Source organism: Pelecanus crispus, chromosome 3, assembly GCF_030463565.1.
Source record: "Pelecanus crispus isolate bPelCri1 chromosome 3, bPelCri1.pri, whole genome shotgun sequence".
Lineage (NCBI taxonomy): Eukaryota > Metazoa > Chordata > Aves > Pelecaniformes > Pelecanidae > Pelecanus > Pelecanus crispus.
In genome coordinates, this window is record NC_134645.1 from 63886084 (window position 1) to 63910096 (window position 24013).

Here is a 24013-nt window from a genome sequence, read left to right on the forward strand (position 1 = left end):
TTGGAAGAAGAAAGAAACATACATATTTGTTACGTTTTGCTCTTCTCTTTTATAGCAAAAAGCATCTCCTTGTGAAATTCTACCTACCTTCATTCAAAGTTGAAAAACTGATTTAATTCTGAAAAAGCAGGACATTTAAAAATTTTAATTCCATTAATAACAAACATGGCAAGGGAAGATAAGATTTTGCATTTTGAAGATCTTGAAGGACATGATGATCAGAAAAAAATTTAAGTGTAAACAATTCTTTGATATACCTTTTACTCATGGGTCCAACATGCTAAAATTTTATTTACTAGTAAGGAAGAATTTAAAACTTGTGTACTTATACACCTTTCCTGTGTTTTGTTTCCAGCCATATTAGTAGAGAAAATATTAAAAAGAGAATGATAACCTTGTAAAAAGAAATACACCATTCACCATATTCTGAAGTAATACAGTGCAATTATTTATAATCTCAGTCAATCTACATTAAACTATATAACTGATTAAATAATGTGTATTAGAATTTATCTTCTGATTCAGGGAAAAAAGTACAAAATACAAGGCTAACCTTTTACTTAGTTGCAAATAAACACATCTTAGTGACAACCCAACCAACTAATAATTTTCTAATTTTCTTTAGAGAAAGAACTAAAAACTATAAATGAAAAGAAAAATTGGAACAGTTCATTCATATCAAAGTTCTTGCTTGCAGACTTCAGCTGTGATTAAAACTGGCGATTTATATAACATTGATTTTAACTGAAATACCCTGCCATCACTGGGATATCATCGTTATCTAGGACAGCTCTTTCCATACTGTTACGTACATCATACCAAAGACTGGCAGACTCTTTCTGCACAGCAGCATCCTATCTGCTCAGTTACAGTTCTCGTAGAGTCTTGACTGCGCCTTGACACGCCCTTTTCTTGGCCTTGACCAGTGAATCTTTTTGCTCATAGCCATGAGGAAAGCTGTGGTGAAGATGATTGCCTTTGACTATATTGTCCCTGTTGGCATCTTATTAGCCTTGTCATTTTTTTCTTTGTTAGGTTCATCTTTTTTATCTCATCAGATATAAACTTGACTGCCCTCAGTGTCAGTCTGGTCTTGCCCAAACTATTTCTCATTTACTCTTGAGATACAGATTTCCAGTTCCTACCTGACCAGTCCATTATACCAGCTTTTGCCAGTGACAAGCCAAGTTTTGAACCAGATGCTTTTCATTGCTTTTCCTCTGCTGCCCCTCAGGCTTTGTGAACATTCACTGACTATCCTCTCTCAAATTCCCATCTGCTGTGATGCCAAAGCTGAAAATTTTTAGGCTGCCGACATTGGGCTTGTTATCCTGGTCTGGTGCCCTCTTGTTTTTCAGTGCCTAACCACAGTGTCCTCTCTTTTACTGGAAGTCCATTGGAACTTTTTTCTGTTTTTCTGCATTTATGTAAGACACTACAATAAATTCCTGGTATATACATCAGTACTGTTGTAATACAAATAACTAATAATGGCAACAGTGGCTTGATCCTGAACAGTGTCAGGGATGGTCTGATGTCTGTAAATGGCTTGAGATACAATTATGTTGTAATTGTACCTCCCTAACATAATTCTGCTTGAATATGGACCCTTGGTCTTCATGCCTGCTCTTTCTTTTGCATCTTTTACCAAAACAAGGAGGCATCTGAATCAGTTCAGACCCATCTATTTGTTCAAGCCAATCCCCCAGGTACCTCAGTACCAGCTGCAATGTATTTTTATCGCTGTTGTTTTTCTTAATGTAGACATCTGTTCATCATGAACTGACCTTTTAACAAAAGGTCTCCAAAAGACCATCAGATAGGAATATCTTTTATTCTCTGCTGCCTTCATCAAGATATCTGCTGTAAAATCAATCTGCCTATAAATTACTCTTTAAATAGGAAAGCAAAGCAAATGTTAATGTCTCATTAAGCATTTGGATCAATAATATGTTTATGCTTAGAATAAATTTTCCAAAGGCCAGATTTTCAAGAAAGCTTACTCTGAGACCAGATTTTCTTGTTCCCAGAAGTTGTGATTGGGGCCAGACTCTTAAGAAAGCTGTGTTCTCATGTAAACACCTAAATGATGGTCAGGGTTACAAAGTACTCGGTATACAGCAGCTCTTGTGGGGACTCATCAAGTCTCAAAGACTTTCAGAGAGATGCCAGTGTGCCATATGCACTGGAAAATCAGACGACTTATTTTGGAAGCTACATGTGGGACCTTTTGCAAACTGGACCAAATGGACCTATGAAAATCCTGGGCATAGTTTCAGAAGCCATACATGACTGGGTTGTATAATACACGAATTTTTTTCTTTACTTCTGTGAACTCCTAAGGAACTGAAGGCCAAAGCTTTTCTACCCCAGGGTTTTGTCATACAGTACTGGTATTTTTGTTTCTACAGGTAAAGCAGTGACATGAAGCTCGATCATGGAAAACCAGTATGCTGCAGCACAAGCATATCATCTACTTCAACTGCAAAGCACCCTTCTCCCAGAAGATGAGCACAACTCAGTGGAGTAACGCTATGTAAAATGGAAGTTGGAAATAAAGTATGATTTGTTGTCTTTTGCAGGATGACTCCCTGCAAAACGAAACTCAGTAAGAGTTTTGAGAACCGTGAGTTTCCTCTCCAGCCTATGCAGAGAGCTGTGTTTTGATTAATCAAAATCCTGGAAGTTGTCATTCAGAAACATGGGACACAGGGCAAGACAAGGTGTCTTTTGTCTCTTTTTTGGACTCACTGACTGTGCTGATGCAGGTGGTCAACTCATACAAATCCCTTCATAAACTTCAGACTTAACCAGCTCCATTTTTTGTTCCTGCTATTGCTACTAAAATTCTGTTCAAGAAAAGACCCATTCTAATTGTTAGAAAGCTTCCTTTAATTTCCAGTCTAAATGTATTCCAAGCCACTGTTTATTCCTTTCTACTTGTGCCAGCATTGTCCTTTGGCCATGCTCTCTCCTGGCTATCTACCAACTTGTTACATTCATCAAATGCACTCAGGCTCTCTCAGGCTCCATTTTGCTAGGCTGAACAAGAACAGCTGTCTCACGATGCTTTTCGCAGTTCTCTCTGCAGTTTTGAATTCGTCTTCCTTGAAGATTTCAACAGCACTATGGGCAAGAGGTCTTGCAGAGACAGTGTAAGAGAGACAGTGTAGAAAACAAGAGAGGGGGGAAAAGGGACAGGTGTAACATCTGACCTAAAGCAACCACGTTCAGATATTTTGCATTGGTTCCAAGATAAAAAAGGAAAAAAAACCCACTGATTGTCATTTTAAATTGCTAACTGTCCAACCTTTGCATAAAAAGTAAGCTGTTAAATCAAGAGAGAATACCTAAAACATTTTCACTGTCTGCTGCATACTTTTACCATTTCTTGGTCTATGGGAGACTTGGAAAGTGAAAGGCACATAGGCTTCTACGTTCCCTTACACTTTCTGTATAGATATGCTCAAATAATTCAGTGGTTAGTTCGTTAAAATCATGTCTACAGTCTTATTTCTGGAGCCACATTAGGATACCTTCCCTATAAAAGAAAAAAAAATTTAGCAGCTTTACCCACTCAACTTTGGCAGGTGAAAGCCCGTGCCTCTCACATCAGCCTACTGTCACGAGCCAGCCTGGCTGACTTAGTGGACAGGCTCTGCCCAAACACAGCTTTATCTAGAGTAGCTTTCCATTTAAGAAGATCTGGATTCAGCCTCAGTTACATAGTTCAGGTGATGAATCGAAGTTATACTATTCTTAGAAGAACTGGTTTTAGCCAGCCAATAACTCAGTTGGAGTGAGAGATTCTTTAGGAGTCAGGAAAAAAAAAAACCAAACCCATGTTTTATGTATGGTGCTCATATCGATGATCTACAGAGCTCAGTAGTGTAGGAAGCCAGTTAGGCACGTAAGAGGGAAGAAAGTCTGCCTTGTCTCTCACAGTGAGTGGTTTGCAGGATTAGTCTTCTGAGAGAAAGCAGGCTCTTCTCTGAGACCCTGGAAGATGAGGGTTACTATCTTAAATTCAACAGGTTTTGTTCCACTTTGCGGAAATAAAGCAAAGACCTCTGAGAAAAGGAATCTAGAAAATTTGACTTTGAAGAACATTCCTTGGCAGGCAAACTAAAGCATTGGTCAGCAACAATGCATGCTCATAAGACAAGAGCTTGTGCCTCTAACCTTTTTTTTGGTTACCCATGAAAAAAGATAAGATTAAATTTAATGGCAGATTTAAGAGGGAGCAGACAAAGTATAGAGGAAAGAAACTCTGAACCCAACATACTAAGACCTGGAACCTTTGCCAGCTCTCATATTAGTTATCCTGTGGGGAAAAACATTATGCGTATGTATGCCATGAATTCATTTGGAAACAAGACTACAAACTGTTTCCTTTCACTGAAGGACATGAGAAAACCTGGGAGGATCAGTCTGCTATAAATGGCATAGGAACATTTCAGAAGCTTATGCTCTATGTCACTCACAATACCCACAGCACCCGCACAAAACTCTGGCTTTCTGCAATGCAATTATTTATCAAAGCAGCATCGAACACACCTGACTGATAGTATGCAAAATGAAACTTGCTATTACTTTTTTCCAGGCAGTATCTTGCTAATGGTTACTGAGCCTTTCACTTCTTCAAGCCCAAGCTAACAATGAAATGTGGAAGTATCTACCAGAATCATGAAAATATTTAGCTTGTTGTGATAAAAATGAGTAAGACCTAAGTTTACAAACTGAACTCAGATACAAACTCAGGGTTCTCTGGTACATTTGTACGACAGAGACACCCTGGGAGGGTGGAAAGGAGAAAAGCAGCTCTGACATGGTCCCAGGAGGTTTTACAACGTGCAGCATGCATGCTGCGGCAGCATGCTACGTTCCTATACCTAGGGAGGCAAACAGTGACAATTTTGACACCTATTCTATGGATGTGGCTTTTGGTCTTCTCCAACACTGCTGTAGGGGGCAGGAGACAGAGAGACTCCTTGCATCCCCTTTGCGATACTCACACGCCACCTGGAACCTGGAGCGCTGGGGTCTGCAGGGGCTGCTGCTGCCTGTCTACTTGCTGCTCTGTATCCCTTCCAGGGCGCGCACAGAGAATGGCTACGGCTTAGCTCTTTTTTTCCTGCAGAAGATGCTAGTGACTTTTCTTAGTCAAAACAAAGCAAACCAAAAGAATTCAGTACTCAACCCAGTACAAACATGATGTGAATAAATGATCTAGGAAAAAGATTTCTCTGATTTCTCATCTGCAAAGCTTTATCCATCAATTACCTGTTTTATGTAAAACTGTCACCAGCTTCTCATCATCCTCCCATAAAGGAGAAATTTCCTTTTAAACACCCCACTTGCATGACTGACATCTCATCATTATATAAACAGTAACAGTTACACTTTTAAATTGCCGAAGGGAATTTTTTTCACCAAATATGAAAGGCACCTGTGAGCTGGCAGGCAGCAGATGGGTGCCCAGTTTATGGAACTGCCTGGCAGCACAGGGAACAGCTTTCAGGGGTCGCCTTCTTCACTCGCTTCTGCTTAACTCATTTTTACATTGTATGGCTGAGCCTATTGTTTGCCCCGTTGATACTGTACTTCTGTGGCTCATGATGAAACAACTTTTTTCCTTTAACTTCTTTGAACTCCTAACATATTCCATATTCCACATTCTAAAACACATTGCTGCCAACTCTCACTGTATTATCACAACGTGCCTGTATCACTTGTTCTTTTTAAGCTTCCAGCTCCAGCAGGCATCATATTTATATGAGAAGGCCATTTTCAAGACCCACATGAACAAGAGAGCAGCAAGTAAAGACCACCACCATTTCACAAAAACATTTTAAAATAACCTCATAACTTTCAGGGGCTGAGATGTATTTTTTGGAACATTTTGATTCAGCTGGAATTGGAACTGCAGCACACTGTGCTACTAAAGAGCAGGAATTAATCCTGTCTTCAGGTCTTATAAACACGGAAAGTGTATATAACTTCCTTCAAGATTTACACATAAGGGTTCATGACTCTAAAAAGCCTAACATTAGGCCCACTGAAGATGAACTCCTTGCATCCGTTACTCCTGATTGTCCAGCTAGTATTCACTCCACCTATCTCAGTTCTCATGACTGACAGTTGTGATCTGATAAACCAGCATGTTTTGTAGTCTGAGCAGAAGACAGTGAGCTAGGTATTCCTGCTTCAGCTCTTATTTTGATGCTCTGTGAGCGTTAGCAAATCTCCACTCTGTGGCTGTTAATTCCTTGCTCTGCCAGCGGGTGTGAGTGTAATGCATACCTACTGCATCTGCCATAAAAAATCACCGAGGATTAATCTGTCAGGTGAGATGCACCTGTGAGATGCAGTGGGCCTTACTCTTCCACTGAGTTCAACAGACTGGCTCACCTTCTTGCTTAATGTGCTATAAAGTAAAGAATAACTGAAGTGTATGCACAATGCCTATCCAGTGAGTTGTACTGGATTTGCACTGTGTAACACCATTGCTGATGTGTGGAATTGATCCTTAACACCTTTTTTGGGCGGACTATTCCTCTGCAATAAATCTAGCTTGTTCCTTTTCAGGGGACTCAAGACATTTATGTGTAGAAGAACTTTATGTTTAGGTATGAGAGGAAAGTATACTTGAAGTGTTTTGCATCTTCTATATGATCATATTGACATTCTCTGAAGCCTAGAATACCAAGTTTGCTCATTTTTTGTTTTCATTCTCCCTTCTCCAAACATACTTCATTTTCTGAAAGGGACTGGAATGATAGCTATATATTCTTCTGTACTGAGTCTACTCCTGTACAGCAATCATTTTTTAATTTCTCCCTGTAAGGTCAACACAATATATATGGAGTGCAGAGTGTAATAATGTGTTTGAAATAGGTATTGAACCTTTCCTGCTTCACTGGAGTTCTACATTCTGCAAAGTCAGATAGAGGTGATTTCAACATAGTTAGAAATGTGTATTTCTAAAAAAATGCTGTACCTCAGGACAAATTCTAAGACCTGACAGTTCCAAAAGACTGTATTTAGGGATGCATAAAATAATAAGTGGACTGATCTAACCTCAAAGTTAACCTGAACCATTTTAAAGGAGTTTTCCATGGCTTTTGTAACTCTTTTCCCCTGACCCAATACACATATGGTTCTAGTTGGCACCAAAAGATAGACGTATTTAAATGTCATGAAAAAAGCTAATCTTGCATTTCTGTCTTGTTGGGAGACAGGAAGTCCTAGAAATCTCATAAGAAAGGCAGTTCTCCTTGGACATCCAGCCACTTTTTACATAGTCAAGTGATTTACATAGCTCAGAGAAGAATTCAAATTTCTGCATTAGCCAAACTGACCCTCTCAACCTCCAGAGGCTCATTCATCACTAGGTAGAAGTTACTAGAAGACACTGGACTGCTCAGTCTAACAGCCAGCCATGAAGTTCTTGATCTTTTGTATCCTTGCTCTTTCCTCTAGGAAAATCCAATAAATGGAATAGTATTTGGAACACTTTTTGACAGGGAAAAGAAGTGGTGCATTATTCAAGAGGCTAGAGGAAAAAATAAAACTGGTCCAAATCCTGTGATTCTGCATTAATCTTTACTTCTTTCTTTTCAGTCAAGCTCTTGTTACTAGTAAAGGTAACAAAATTAATATGAACTTTGGGACTGCTAAATATTTAGCAGTATTTACTGCAATTCATCTATAGAAAACCCCACAGCCATAAAGTACATTTTCCATAAATTACCTAGGTTCAGTTTGCGGTAGTGATACAGTCCCTTGAATATTTCTGAAGAGCTGGACTGCAAGTGTTTAAGATTTAATGAAAACCAATAGGAATGAGTTGCTGAAGTTACTTTCAAAATGGTATGTGGTTTTTAAGTGGCTTAAACACTTTTGAACTTTCAACCCATAAGCCGCTTCTACAATGATATTGCAAGGTGATGCATAAGCACTTAGTGTCTTTTTTCACAAGAGGAAAACGTGAAACCAAAGCTTGCCCACGGCTGCAAGGAAAGGCTCACGCTGAATTTAGAAATCGAACATCCCTGCACGCGTTTTCATGCTTAGCCCATGCTTCTCTCTATGACCTTATTATATCCACAGTAAAAGGCATGCCTACCAGTGATGAAATACTGGTGTTTCACAAGTCTTATCTTCCCGGCAGGTTCTGCGGACATCCTTGTGGCAGAACAGAACTCACAGCATGTATTGGTGCTAATGGAAGAACATGTTAATATTTTAAGTAGGTGAAAAACAATTTGTGAAGAATATGTTCATTTACCTTTTTGATCTTCTTGTTTTCCTTCCAGTGATGATGCTTTGTCTGATGAAGTACCATTATCTCCACTGGCTTTTACCATATTTTCTTCCTGTATGGTTTCTTCACTGATGGCTATGGTGTGTCCATTTGAAGTTTCAAAATTTACTGTTACATCACCATCTGAAATGAAAATTAAAAAGCTATTGTCTAGTTTAACTGCTTCCTCAGCACCCATTGAAAACACACAGCATCCCTCTGCTTTCAAGTCTCCATGGAGCAAAGCAGAAAGACTTACTGAAATGTGAAACATCAGGCTGCAGATCTGCTCTGAAAAGTTAACATTGTAAAGGAACTCTATAGGCTTCCATGTTCTTTGGGTGGATACCTCTGCAGTAGTCAGCCTGGAAGTGCATGTGGGTTTTCAGGTCCAGCTTCGTGTCTGTACACATTAGCCTCCCATTCTCTTCCTCCTTGCATCTTGGTTTACACAGCAAAGAAATGTGTGCATGGACCACAACGGACCTGCAATGTGTTCCAACAGGCCCCAACTTTGGACAATTAGGGAGCAGAGTTGCAGAACTACTGTGGCGCATCACAGTAAGGTAAATCAGCCAGGAATTCAGACAGAAGTTCTCAGAATATGTGTGCCCAGTTAATGAATAAAATATGTTACAAAGTCATTATACAGTCTGAAGAACCAAGGCGAGGTCTTCCTGTATCATGTATCATACCATTATTAAATTCTGCAAGTCAAATTCTTTCCCAGCTCTGATGATATTTTACTTACTTACGCAGACTACCTCAGCTATGATATTTTTTTTTAAATCCTGAAAAAAACTTTTTTTCTTCCCTATTTGTCTCTATATTCCTGAAAAATGCTACATACTCTTGCTGGCTCACTGCTTCCTCTCTTCCCTTATTTACCAGTTTTTGTTCTCTGTTCCATGCATTTTAAAATTGGTGCCGATCTTCTCTGGTCATTTCTAAGGCTTCTTATCCTTATGTTGCTCACACCCCACCTGCAGTTCACATAGATGATTGCTCTCCTTCTGCAGGATTCTCTTGCTGTCCATCCAAAAATTATGCAAATCTACCTGGCATCTCTTCTGGTTCCTCCCATTGTATCTTCATTAACTGCGGTAATTCCACTCTCTTCTCCTCCTCTTCCTTGCTGCGTGCTATCAGATCTGGATGTTTGGCAGTTCCCTGGTTTCAACACAATTATGCAGCCTCTCTCTTACCACTTTGGGCTGCTCCATGGGTTAGCAGATGGTTTCATTCTCACCCACACACTAACCTAAACTTGATGTGTAAAAACTAAGTTCTGCCTTAACCCTGTCTCATTTACTATAGCTGACAGTTGCACAAGACTTCCTTCTTACCTTACCGCAACATTCAGTTTCTTCAGCTCCTTTCTTCCAGGTGTTCAGAATTCCGTTCTTTCCTCTCTGCTTCCATGTGTGGCATTCCCACCTCTTAGCCATGTCATGGTTCTGCAAACACCTCCTGCCTCCAAGTGGCACTTGTCAATTTCCACTTCTTTCTTCTCCATCACATGCGAAACAGTCACGTCTTCGCATTTCTTACCTCTCAGATTTCGAGAATCCACGTAATTTCCTCATCTAGCTTTCATCTCTGTAGTCATTCCTTCTAACCACCTTCACACTGCTCCATCGCCGTCTTTTCTGTCTCTCTTTTTAGCACCTTCAAACCAATCCTGTATTCTTTCAAACTGCTCCTTAAAAACTGTAATTTTCATCAGACAGGAAGCACAACATGATGAAGGCAACACGGACTGGATTGATGGTCTTCTTAAGATGGGAGGAAGGGAAGCAAATTGTTTATTTTTACATCCTTTTCTCACTTTGCTCAATCTCTGTAAGGGATCCAAAGTCCCATCCCCTTTTAAGAGTGGAATAGAGGGTCAAGGACACTCATGACCAAAGCATACACACTTTTAGCACAAATGACAGTATTTATGTTCAGACTGTTTGTAACCAACCTGAAATGTTAACACATTTCATTAACTGTCCCAGCAGTCTAAATGCAATTTACAACCACCAATGGACAAAGTCACACAGCTCCCCAGTGAAGAATGTAGCAAAAAAAATATAACAAATTCACAGAGGGACAAACTGAGGTATGGAGAATTTGTATTCCTTGTTTTAAGTCAAAGACAGTGGCAGAGACAAATTCAGAAGCCAGCTATGCTGAATGCCATAGCCTGGTAATTAGCAAAACACTGTAAAGACAAGTGACGTCACATGTCAACAAACAAGGCCTTTACTTTTAAGTATCAATGTGTACGACACTAACCATACACATTGATACTTTCATGATTCTTCAGCTCAGGCAGAGTAACACAATTTCTAGGAGAAAAATATTTTTTTGAAATCATGGAGATCTTAGACTCCTTGATAAAATGACAAATGGTTTAATTTTAAGCTACAGAAAATTATTTTACTCACTTGACTTTTATTTGATCTAGATTTATAGAGGATCAAGAATATTAGAAAGAATACCACTAGAAACATAGATCAGATGTAGCACAGAGGTGATAACCATGGTTTACTTATGCTTTTTGAAACACAAATTCTGGTTAATACCAGTTACTAAACCTTACAGCATTTTGAAACAAGTGGTGTCTTCCCCACAGTTTTATGTTTGTGCCATTTGTGAATGTAGTGTGTGTGATAGTGGTGGGATCTGTAAAATCCCAGCACTGGTACTTTTTGATACCTGAAATGGATGCTACTGATTTGCTTGAGGGTCCCAAAGCCTCTAATTTTTCAGCCAAAATTTCTCATATTATACTCCAGTTGCCTTAGAAAGAAGACCTTGACTCAAAAAACAGGTTAATCACTAACTTTAAAAAATTCTGGCAAACAGTAAGTAGGAACCACAGGAGTCACATTATTTACAGAGAGCATCAAAATACTTAAGGATATGACCAGAAGTCAGATGGTGTACCTAAGGCAGGAGCAGTTACAGAACACAAATTGCTCAACTCCAACTTGAGTTTTTTGTCAGCTGGCCCAAATTACCTCTCACCCTCCTCAGCTTTGTCTCCTCATACCTATTTATACTACATGGAAACAATGCAATAGTGGCTTTATCATCCATGTTTAGCACTTAGGAGCTAAATTCTAGGTAACGTGTTATCACCTTGCTCGGGCATTTCCTTCAGCACTCCCCTTCTTATCAGCTCCTCTCTGCTTTGTCTTGTCGAAATCTTCCTTTCCAACACTAAAGAAAAAGCACAGTTAAGAATAGATTTATTCTCATACTGCTGATACTTGTGGAAAATGTAGAAAAAGATTTTTATTTTAAAGAAACCCTGAGAAATGTTGTTTCCTCTGATTCTGCAGGAGAAGTAGTCTGGGTTTTCATGGACGCTCTCTGAAAATATTCTCCCACAATTTCAGGCACAGAAGTGGGGATTCATCTGACCCAATGCCTTCAGCTGCGCGAGGCTCCGTGAGGCTTCCTTTATAGTCAACGGAAAAAGGTACTTCCAGAGTGAAACTGAATTCATCCTAGCATAGGCATTTAATATGTAAAAGCACCTCTTTACCACTGACTGGGGTGACTAGCTCAGCAGGAGATATCTCCAACTGTTTTGTAGATGTTTTGAGTTGGGAGAGACAAATCCTGCTCAGAGCAAGCAACTCACCGGGCAGCCTTTATGACATGCAAACTGTTTTAAATGAAAAAAAAAAACCTTAAACAGAAGCTAGAAATTTCTGTTCTAAAAGGGAATAACATCCTCATCCAGGCTGGTTGGCTTTCATGGAAAAAAATGCAGCATCCTGTTTTTTGGTTAAAAAAAAGAAGGATACAATACACAAAAAAAGACTGTGACGTGAAGCATTTTAATTATTATGTTTATTTCCTGTGGGAAAAATGCTAAATAGTTTTATAGGGAAAAGCATTTACAGATGGCAAAACAGAGTAACTCCCCACTGCACCCCACCGCCAAATCAGTACAGTTTTGGTCAGTGATCTGGGAGGCCGCTGTGATGATCCATGGAACCATGGTGCACAGTCCATAAAACGTGAGCATCACTTGTAAAATCCTGTCTTCACTGTTAGGAAAAGTTAATCTCCCATCCTGATTCTGTTTACATACGGACATCAAAACCCAAGTGACGACTGGAGCTCAAGCTGAGGGCATGTGGCAAAGCTTCAGCCGTGCTGGACTTCATCCTATTAATGCTACGGGATAGGGCTATTTATCTCATCAATTAATTCAAATACCCCGGTAATCCAATTACTCTCTAGGGCCAGTCTAATTGCTGTATGAAGATTAAATACTGCAAGAAGTATTGTCAATCTCACTTGCGCCAGCCCAGTTGGCATGAACAGCCATACGGTGAAGTGTCGGCTCCTGTGAAGGCATGGAGAGAGGCAGTTTAGCGCCTCTGAGAAATTTACCCTCTACACGTAGCAGCTGATAAACATCTCTCCCCGCAGCAGGTAATCCCAGCTGCTGACTTGCAACCAGACTGGCTGAGCTCGGATGCCTGAAGGCATCACGGAGCACAGCTTCCCACTCCCCTTCTCCACCAGGGAAGGGGGCGGCTGAACAGAAGATGAAGCAGATTCTGCGCTTCTCAAATTTACAGCACTGGGTTTATTTCTCACACTGCAAAGTGTGGCGATTCAGCAAATGCTCCACATGGGATGCATTTCCCTGCCAAAAAAGCACCAAATCTGGACAGAAGAACTGGGGGCAGTAACCGTTTTGACCAGCCCAGCTCAAGCTACCCATGCCTGTGAGATCAACAGCTCGCGAGTGCAAACAGTACTGGCACAAGAACATGCAAGTTGGCACTAGGTCTGTGCTTAGCTACTCAGGTACTTCGTGGGATCTGTCCGTTAAAGGTCAAACCTTCATGGCATTCAAATCACATTTGACAAAACAAAGGAGCCCGTGAGTGTGGCTGCAGACTCTCTGTGTAAGCCAGCCTCCTTGGGGAGAGTGTGGTAGCCTGAACTCAGATCAGGTTAGACTGCCTTGGGTCCCCATCCTAAATTATGCAGGAGCTCTTCCAACGTTTCCCCATTACTTTTTAAGGTATATGTCTTGCAACTGTGTGTCACATGTTATTGGCATGGCAAACAAAGCACCGGAGAGTGCCCTATTCTTGGAAAGAGTTTTTCATGCAGGTGAACATATGTATTCTCTTATCATTATTTCAGCTTTACAAGTATAATTTACTTCCTACTATTTTTCCTCTCTGCTTCCTTTTTACATCTGTTTTCTTGGGGACAGTGAAATGAGATGATCTCTCATATATTTATTTGTGGGACTTAATCCAATACCACTTGAAAACAATGATGCTCTTTCCATCAAGTTCAAGAACATTGACTCAGACCCCCCATCAATGTCTCTCTCTAGTTTTCAGGGTGATAAATTTTTTCAGTCCTATAACACTGAATTAACAACTGTATCAAATTAATTATCATGGAAAACGTCAATTGGCACTAAAAGACATTAACTACTTACACTTTTACTGGAAGACCTCAAAGCATTTTATTAACATTACACAGGTTTCATAACATCCCTTAGACATAACTATCTCCATTTCACAGATTAGAAAATTTATGAACAGATAAGAAGCTTAAGCCCCAATCCTTCATCATCTAAAATGCTAGCCATAAGTGGTGTTTTTATTTAAACTGATTAAGCTCAGTTAATTCAGCTTGAAAAGATAATTTATTTAAAATATTATTTGGCCCATGGAAAGAACATTAGAACTCATGCTAGTATTCAGTATGAGTCTCAAAATTATAATTCCTACAAAGAAAAAGGAAGAATTTTAATTTAAATTAAAGTGACCAAAAATACGTCCCCTTGTATAACAGGAATGAGTAGCCTGTCTACTTATGAACCTATACTGGCTGCTATTTACCCAGGGTGGACTCATCACAATTTATTGCTTATTACAGACTTTGGACTATGCAATACATTTAACTTTTACACAGTATTTTGATTATCACAGCCCAGTTGCACTGAGCTTTAAGGGTCTCAAACTACTCAGTTGAGCTAATCACATTTGACTACCGTTATGGTTCAGTAAACTTTCCTATTTTAAGAGAATTACAAAGTCAAGCAATCAGAAGTCAGGAAATGTTTGAATGAAGGTTGATGGGTGTGCAGATGGTACAGCTTTTATTTGCTTGTTACATATTTTACATTTGCCATCCCTGCCTCGTTTAGGATACAGACTGCACTGTGTTCAATGAACAGTTTCTGTGCCTAAATTTTTAACCTTACCTTTCAACCTGGGGCCCAGACCTCATCTGAGGAACAACCTAAACCTTCATTTGAACAGAAAGTTTTCCCAAACGTCACCGCAGCAACTGAGTGGACCAGAGACAACATGTTTTTCTCCTTGACGCCCATGTTGAGATACGCAAAGATGTCGTTGTGACTGTATAGATAGGCAACTTATGGCATAGAAAGATTAAGTCATATTATCAAACAGGCTGACATTTGTTACGTGTTTAACTTGAGGTACCTTTTCAGGTGTAATTTCTCACATTAAAATTGTGATAAAACAAACAAACAAACGACCAACCAACCCAAAGCATACGAATTCTAGCTGAATTGCCAACTTATGGTTTAAAATATCTAACCAACAGAAGTGAAGCTATGAGCATCGGCCATCCGCTGCTGAGCTAATGGCATAGGTAACTGTAGAAACAGTTATCATCTACCTGAACCACCTGGGATGGGTATCACTATTTGTCACCTTAGAAACAGTTCAGTCTCCTGAGTTCAGTACAGGGAGAGGACTGTAGTTTGGTGCTTCCACCATTGTCCCACCCGGCATGCTCCCTCCTCTCACCACCTCTGTCATGACTTCATCATCTGGATCTTTCTCCTTCACTTGAAGAAGTTTAAACTTCTTATCTTTGGTTTCCAGACGTACCTCTCTCCTTTCTTCTTCTAGTAGAACTTGCCACAATACGCTACCCATTTGCTTCTCCCATAAGCACACCTTTGTCTCTTTATTCCTGCTGATCATTGTTTTTGCAATCACTGATCTTCCAAGTTATTACCTATTCCTCACTCAGCAAGCAGACGACTAGTACTATCCTGGAACAAATGTATGATAAATACTGTTAGCTGTACCACCATCATGTGGACAACCTTAAGCTGAGCGACCAGCTGATCTTATTACTACAAATCTTTTCTGTCATATGTGTATATAATAATGTGTGTGTGTATATATATCTGTGAATACATATCTCAACATATGTCTGTAATATATATGATATATAGATATATATATGTATATACAAATGTGAGCATATATAGCATTTCAACATTAACATTAACGTATTGTTTATAACATTAAGCAATAATAAAATGGAAATAACAATTTCTCCATCTGTATACATGTACATATTGAGATTGATTACGCAAAAAAGTCAGCCCTGACTGTGACTGTAATTGGTTATCAGTCCTTGCCTGCTGAGGAAGGCTGAGGTGAGGTGGGCTCCACTCTCAGACATCATGCTCCAGCAGACTCAAAAAACACCGTGTCAAAATCCTTCCCCTACTGCAGTCAAAAGCAAAGCTTTCCCTGAATTCACGTGTAACTGTCAGCAAGCGTGTGAATTTATCACACTGTATGCAGCCCTCATTTACTTGAGTGAATCTTACTCATCCAAGGGATCCCACAAACATTTGTATTTTTAGCCTAATATAGATAATAGCAACACTAAACATAAGAACAGCTTAACTCAAAAAGCAGTTTCCATCCCTCCCTCCCTACCCCTTCAAAAGAGACTGCTTAGTGATATTCAGCAGCTACAAACTTCAGGCAGTCTTAAAACCCATTCTCTTGACTCAAAGAGTGCTGTGAGATTCTGGATATTCTCCAGTCTTTAGTTTTGCTCTTCCAAGAGAAGCTTGAGAGAATTCCGATTTTTATTTTTTCTCTGACCTAGTAAGAGCTAAAATCGCCTCCTGCTCCCTGTCTGTATATACTCTTGCAGTGGAGCTTTGAAGTGCCATCTGCTTCGTGCCAAGGCACAAAATGCTGCCTTCTTTTCCTTCACAGCAAAACATTGCGGAGGGGAGAAACCCTTGAGATGATGCCATTTTCTGTTTGTTTTTACTTAATTTTGAAAGCCCTCTAGGCAGAAAGTATACAACCCATGCCCAGAGAACAGATTTTCTGAGATACAGCATGGAAAATATGTTGCTAAAGGAAAAAATTCCAACCATCATTCCCACATCAGCACAAGTACTTCCACGTCTAGTCCTCCATCTTTTTTTGATGTTTGTGGTATTTGCTGTTTATGAACAGCTTTCAGTTGCTAGCATAAGAGAGTCACCTGAGATTTTGTCAAAGCACTGCATGGTACATGCCCTGGCAAGGCTGTAGCAAGAACCTCTTCCAAAAAGCCTATGGAAAACCTAGATAAAGCAATAAAAGCTCTTTCCAATAGCCCGCATTCTGTCTTTGAAGAAACTTTCTTCAGCTGCATATAGATTTATCAAGTTGCAGCCCTGTTAAGAGAATAGGCAATAAATGTGATGGTCCTTGTACTGTCCCATGGTCTCAGGCCAGGAAATAGGCTTCCTGCATGTAAGATGCATGCACACACACGTACATACACATACCCTGTTCTGTAATGTAAATACATCTCTAACCAAGCAGTCTGAGGCAGAGGATTTCCTGTAGGATTTTTATTTGGTGTCAGTTAGCATGCAGCACGGGGCAACTTGCCAAGTAAATGCATCTTTTCAGTCTCCATTGGTCCTGGGTCTGCCTCCTCAAGAAATACAGGGATAACTATTTTTAATTTTTTTTTTTCTGAAACTGCCATCTGAGGCAGGACGAATGCAATCCAAACTAGTTTTCATTTCAAATTCCAGCCTCACAGGAAGCACATACACAAACGTTAAGTGATTCCATACTTCACATACATAGAGTTCAAAAGCAAATGAGCATCTCCTTACAGCTCTGGGGCTTCCTGACAGTGAAATAGTCCTCAAGCATGTAAAGATATGCTTCCACTGCAAGCTAACCTGATTTGCACTGAAAAGCTACAGCTTATTCATGATGCAGCTGGGACCAGCACCCTGTCTGTTTCTGGGATTTCTGGGGACACAACCCATCTTACAGTTAGTGCTGCAGTACAGTTTATCCCTGTTATTCTCTGTACGGAAGTACGTGGGGAGGTCATCTGCATTTCTGGCCAAGACAGAGGAGGAACTGCAGGAGGGCACTGGAAGTCAACACATAAATGACTTATTCTGGTCCACTCCGATGAGCACTACTAGTACTACTACTGGGCAACCAGCACAGATGAAAGATCCGCCTAGCCCACAACCGGCTGCTGGCAAAAGATGGAAAGTACAGCCAGACTTGGAAGAAAAAGCTTTGTATGTAGGCAGGAGGGTAAACAGGAGTGACACCTAAGCAAGACTATGAACTATATTTGCCTTGAAGATGTACTCCAAATCTTTGCTCTGTAGAGATTAATCAGCACTTAGATACATTCTTCTTTCTCAACATAGAAGCTCTGGGAACTGTTCTGGGATCACTGTCGTAGAGCCAAATGCCTGAATTTGTAGGTTACATCTTAGAGAGTCACAAGGAGTAAAACTCTCATATGAAATTTAGGGGGAATATAATTTGGGAACCTTTTATTTATTTTTAGAACTCTTACAATTCGTATCGGCCAGGTTTACTTTCTTTCCTCCTCCCTAGCTTAGTGAGCCAGTCTGGCTGGTTTTGAGGTGAAAGTCAAGATTTTCAAATATTACAGAACTCCCAGAATTTCATTTCAAGGAAAAAAACCAGCATTAAATACTGTGATGGCTGGCAAAATGCACGTAAACTGGGACATACAAATACAAGCTGATATATTGAATGTACAAAATGATATGAAAGTTTTGAAAACCTCAAATTAATTCCCTATGTCACTATGTCTGTATAATTTCACCCAAATAAAAAGAATTTTATAGTGTAACAGGATGGATAAGCAGAACTTTGTTAAAAATAGAGCATATGTACTCCCTAGAGGAAAAAAAAAAATCAATCTACTGAATAATGAAAAAATATAAAAAAATTCCCAAACCTCCTGTATGACATCTTAAGTTCTGTTCATCAAGACATGCATTGAATTTTGTAGATTCAAACTATTCAAACAAACTATATAGGCACTGAAATACTGTAGTTTATATAATTCATAGCATTAGAATGGTTTTGTGTTTTATTAGCTGTTTTACATTATGTTATTAAACGCAATAGCAGCCTTTACTGTATAAGCTTGATTACGTACTACAGGGTTATCTAGCGGGATGCTAGCTAAACAATGAAGTAAAAAATGAAAGGTTTGTCAGGGTAACTTAAAAATCTATATAGAAGATGATAATTCTAGATACACAAGACACATTAAGCACTTAGTCAATCAGTTGTGTTAGTTGCTTTTTTGCCACAAATGACTATTAAATATAAAGTCTTGTGACTGGACCTAGAGCGGGGACTTCAGTTAGTCAACTAGGTGTTACCTCCTCCTGCACTGAACTTTTCCTATCCACTATACCATTTACAGAGATACTTCACTGTGCAGATAAATTAACTTCCACTTTTCAAATACATAATTATATATATAATCATGTATTCAATTGACCAAAAAAGCTCACTTATATGATCTCTGGACTATACTTATCTTTCACCATCAACTCTGTTCTGCCAATTTGTAGTGCAAATTCTCCCAACTTTTATGGATTTCTGTTTGCACACTGGTGTGCTCCATTTTCAAGAAAAGACTGATCACAAAATAAAGCTTTAACTTTGAGGTCTACAGACAAGGAGGTCTATATTACTCTTCTAGTTTCCAGACCTAAAAGGCAGTGCTGCAAAACCACAGCTGGAATGAAAAAAATCAGGTTGTCTAGATTTTCAGAAGTCATCCAAAAGAGTGGCTCTGTTTTTCCTCTCTGCTTCAGCATGCTTTATTGATAGTAATCACAATGCTAGGACACAAATCCAAGTGGTAGCCTTTGCAGAAGAGTAAAAAATACTTCTTGCTGTGTTTTGCTGGATTTGTTTTTAGCTGGATCAGGTTTGTGATCCACTCATCACAAAACTGGTGCCAGTACAAAGGAGGCAGTGGAAGTAAACAGACACAGCTGAGAGAACTGGGAAGACAAATTATCACTTGAAAAATAGTTTTGAGGTAGTTAAGAGGGACACTGCTTCCCAATTACCTTTGTCTTAAGAGTAATAAATGCAGGTATGCATTGAGAGCACACAGTGGCAAAACCAGAGACTCGGAATGTAGAACGTTGCACATATTCTGCTGTAATGTTACTAGTACCTTAGCTCTGATGGTCTAGGTATATGAATGCAGCAAGGTTCAGGGAGAGAGGTAACAACCCTTATTACAAACTATTGTAGCTGTATGGCACCTGAAAAAGATATTTTGTGGCTCAAAGTTTGTCCAGTTATATCTATAGCATAGTTCTAAAGCTTGGTTTTCATTACAGTTCTGAAATTATTTACTGTTTTCTGTCCATTTCACCTACTGTTAGGCATCCCCATTTTTCAGGCGCTCACCTTGAGACAAATTGTCCTTAATAACTCCATCTGAAGTCGGTGCCAGTGGGAACTGTGGGTTCTCCACACCCCTGAAAGGACTTGAGGGACCACACCATCATAAACAATAGAGGCAAATTAAGTACAAGCAAGTAACTACAGAGGCACTTTTGGAGATGTTAACCTTAATTTCTTTGTGCCCAATTTCCTTTTGTAAAAGAAATACAAACACATGCTTTGCCTTGGTATTGTAAGAATTGATGTGTCATGCTTGTAAGACTGGATTGAGGCCCTCTAAAGAAACGTACAGTACAACATAAGAAATACTGTGTTTAACATGAATTTACCAGATATTGATTTGTAAAAATTAACTGCAAAATGACACATGCATTATTATTTAATGGCATAATAATTTAACACATGCTAATATGTTGTGACAGTTTGGGGAATCTGTATACACAGCTTATGAATGGTGATTATTCTGGAGAATTCATTGCATATAAAATCACATACCTGTCCAACAGTAGCTGCAGAACATTCAGGAGTCATTAACCAGAAATTAATTTGCTCTAGCAATGTAAGTACTGGGGAAGCTGAAGGAAACTGGAAGCAATGAAGGAGATAGCGGACTGAGGGGATTATCTTGATTGCAGTAGTGGAAGAAATTGTGGGGATTTTGTTGCAGGGTACCCAGGAAAATTTGGAAAAAAAAAAAAAAAAGAAGAAAGAGACTGAGTGAAAGATTTCAGGATCTCAGAAAGGTTGTCCAAAACTTCATTTGGTATCTGGAGTGATGATGGCACCAGAGAAGATGGCTTCTTTTTGCCTTTTGTGTAAAAAAAGCATGTTTTAGAAGTTACACTGCAAAACCATAGAGTTCCTTGCTGTAACTGTCAGGGGTTGATATGGGTTTAAAATGTCAAGCAGTGTACTCCTAAGAGTTCAGGAGAGCCTACTGAGGACATTTTAGGATATTAGTATTGGTTTTATTGCCTAGAGCCATGGAAGACAGTGGACAGAGGACTTGCACTGTGGTAATGAATCTGAAGAGCTCACAGATGCTCCCGGGACTGATTAGGCCCAAGTTTAGAAAAGCACAACATCAAATGTCTGATTCCCAAAACAGAAGTTTGGGATTTTTCTGCAGAAAGCTTGGCCAGAGCCGTGACACACAGAGACACACACACACATATATGCAGGGAGCATTCAGTTTCCTAAACGTGGGTGTCTACAGCCACTTGAGATGCCCCAGGGTTTTGGAGATGCCTGCACAGGGATAGCAAATATGATGCAGAACCTTCTGGGAGAGCAGCCAGGACAACCCAGAGCATCTCAGGTGGCACCAAGCAACTGTGTTTAGCTAACTGAATCCCAGCCCTCAATCTTCGTCTTTTTCAGAAGGAGTGTAATTCAATCACAGCATTTTATTTCAGACCATTCTTCAAGCCTTGCCAATGGGGGAGTGAAGGGGCAGAGCAGCCTGCCACTGTAGGAAGGCAGTGGTCTCAAAGCTGATCCTTGTTCTTCTGCTGGGCACAGCCACGTCTGCTTCTCCCCTCTGAACAGACCAAAATTCTGTCCCCATGAAGGCAAGGTTTGTTTCATTATCCAAGTCACTGACTATTAGGAGGACATAGAGACATTTCCAACATATGTGAGGATATGTAATATAGAGCCTAGTCTTTCTTAGTTAAAAAGAAAAAAAGAGCACTGTCAACATCAAAAGAATATCATGTACAATGTATAGTAAACAACTAAACTGCACATTTTTGGTGACAGGTTCAGGACAGAAGCTGAACAAAGTTAGGCTTTTCCTTGCCAAGGATCAAACTGTTTTTTGTCAAATACTGTGCCTAAGTAATCCCTGCCACCTAACAAGCTCCAAGAGCTTTTCAAATATTACTCTGCAAAGCCATCACAGTGTTTTGTGCTATTTGCCACCAAAGGGCCACAGACATACCCGCTGACGTTTCTCTGAATTTGTCACTAGTCTTCTTCTTCCGCCATTTCCACGGTTTAAAGATTTTGCCAATGGTGGAGAGTTTGCCCTTCCTCTTGAAGGGTGGAGTTTGGGATCCTGGGGCTGGTCCATCCGAGTTAGCGATTGAAGCCTTATCCAAACCATCAACTGTAGAAACAAGAAAAGTAAAGGTAACTGAAGGATGGAACACAAAATGGTACCCGACAGATAAACTCTGCCACTATCAGATTTGCAACAGGCTGTGTGTGGGTCCGTGTGCCTTCTGTTCCAGCAGGGCATTTGCCAAAGGGCATTTGACTGCAGCCCGTGGTCACGTCAGCCCCCACCTCAGCTAGCCCTGGGCTTCGCTGCTGCTCAGCACCTCGGCTGCAGCAGGCCAGAACTTGCTTCTCATGACACGCGTCTGGCACGTCTGCGCGTTTCTGTGGTTTTTCATGGCTACTGGAGGATTTCTTTCAACATGTATTTGGGTGACTTTTTCCCTATCTTTGGCAAAGATGAATAACTAGCTGTCATCATATAGAAAACAAAACCCTTACAATGTAAAAACATAAACTATTTCTTTTGAGTAAAATGAATCCTTTCTTAAATGAGCTCCAAAGATAACTGTTCTGGCAGTGGAATGGAAACAGGTCCATTTTATATCCCTGGTAATCAGTCATTCACAGCACAGCCTGCCGTGAGTCAGGCTTCTTATTAACAAAACGCATTTAACAATAAGCTTTTGGGCTGTAGCCAAAGTTTAACGAAGGATTACTTTTCCGCAAAAACACATTGAGTGATATGAAAGCCAATATTTATCATCGACAGCTCTAACACTGAGTTCTGTGAATCAAATTAAGACTCATTCCACAACATGCCGTAGCATACAGTTAAAATAAATTTCCCGGAAATTTCCCCAGGAAGTCTACTGTTATCTACTTCTATTTAAGAACTGAGGTTTCTTAGAGCCTTCCATTCATGGTCCTGCAAACACTTCAAATGTGCTTAATTTTATTCACGTGAGCAGCTTCACTGAAGTAACTGCGATTACTTACATACATGAAATTAATCACAGGCTTAAATGTTTGCGGCATAAGGGCTCTGTAATTGCTTTCATTCATCTAAACATTCTAATTATAACCAATTCGGAACAGAGTTGATGCCACTGTCAACAGTAATAATGATAATCATAGATCATTAAATCAGAAAGTGCTATTCAAAGAAGGAAATATCACTGTCCCCATTTTACAGATGGAAAATATGAAGCACAGAATTGTTAAATGCTTAATTTTATGTTTGCCAAATGGCTTCCTGAATCCTGGTCCTGTGTCCTAGCTGCTAAAAAGATACATATTCAGACACATAACATCATGGTGCAATCTTATTATTCCGTTTCTCAGGCAAATGGCATTTAATGAGTCCTATATTTGTCCTAGACTTTAGATTGATCCAGGATGCTAAAAAAAAAGCTTTTCTGTGAGAAAGCTGATGTAATGCAATCAGAGTCCAAGAAACTTCATTTCCAATGTTTTGAAATAAAGTACTGGGAAAAAAGACCCATTGTATAACTTCATTGAAGTCTATGAAGTTAAAACTAGAGATAAATTTGTATGAAAATGATAGCATTTAAATCAACAAATCTGAGTTACACCATAAAATGTAATAAATTCTCTACTGTCAGAGAGATGGAAAACTTCTCCAGGATAAATTACTGTTATTCAGATGCATTGCAATTTAAAGCTTTCATTTAAGTGTTTTCCTTGGGTACTTTCTGGTCTATAACATGGAGGTAAGATGGAAGGCAGGCATGCAAATGGGCTTTAAATGTAAAAAGCCAAGGTTTTGGTAAGAACCCATATATGTCTACCCCTTGCACAAGTACAAAACCCCAGCTTCCTCACCTGTGCATCCTAGAGAACGTAATAGGGTGATCTTTAGGGAGGTTTAAGCTGAAACTCCCTTAAAACAAACCAGCCACCACCCTACAGACCCTGAGAAGCTGGGTGAGAGGTGGGGATGAGAAGGCCACCAAAGAGAGCGAGCAGCTCTGCAGAAAGAGAGGCAAGGAACAGCAGAAGGACCTCTGCGGGGGTGCCCCACCTGGAATTAGGGATCGCACTTTTGTCTAGGCTTACAGTCACTGCTTACGTTGTACAATCCCCTATGGAATACAGAAGCCTCTGCTGGAAACTGTGGATGAAGGGAAAAGTACAT

The 24013-nt window shown here is 39.8% G+C and overlaps 1 protein-coding gene across 1 annotated transcript in view; it reads right to left on the reverse strand.

Moving 5' to 3' along the window:
- PHACTR2 (phosphatase and actin regulator 2) overlaps window positions 1-24013 on the reverse strand; it is a 141966-nt gene that overhangs the window by 26187 nt on the left and 91766 nt on the right. Inside the window, exons 2-4 of the mRNA XM_075707975.1 lie at window positions 21797-21964; window positions 11435-11515; window positions 8291-8449 (exon numbers count right to left, since the gene is read on the reverse strand). Coding sequence (XP_075564090.1) covers window positions 8291-8449; window positions 11435-11515; window positions 21797-21964 — 408 coding nt within the window. The remainder of the gene's footprint in view (window positions 1-8290; window positions 8450-11434; window positions 11516-21796; window positions 21965-24013) is intronic.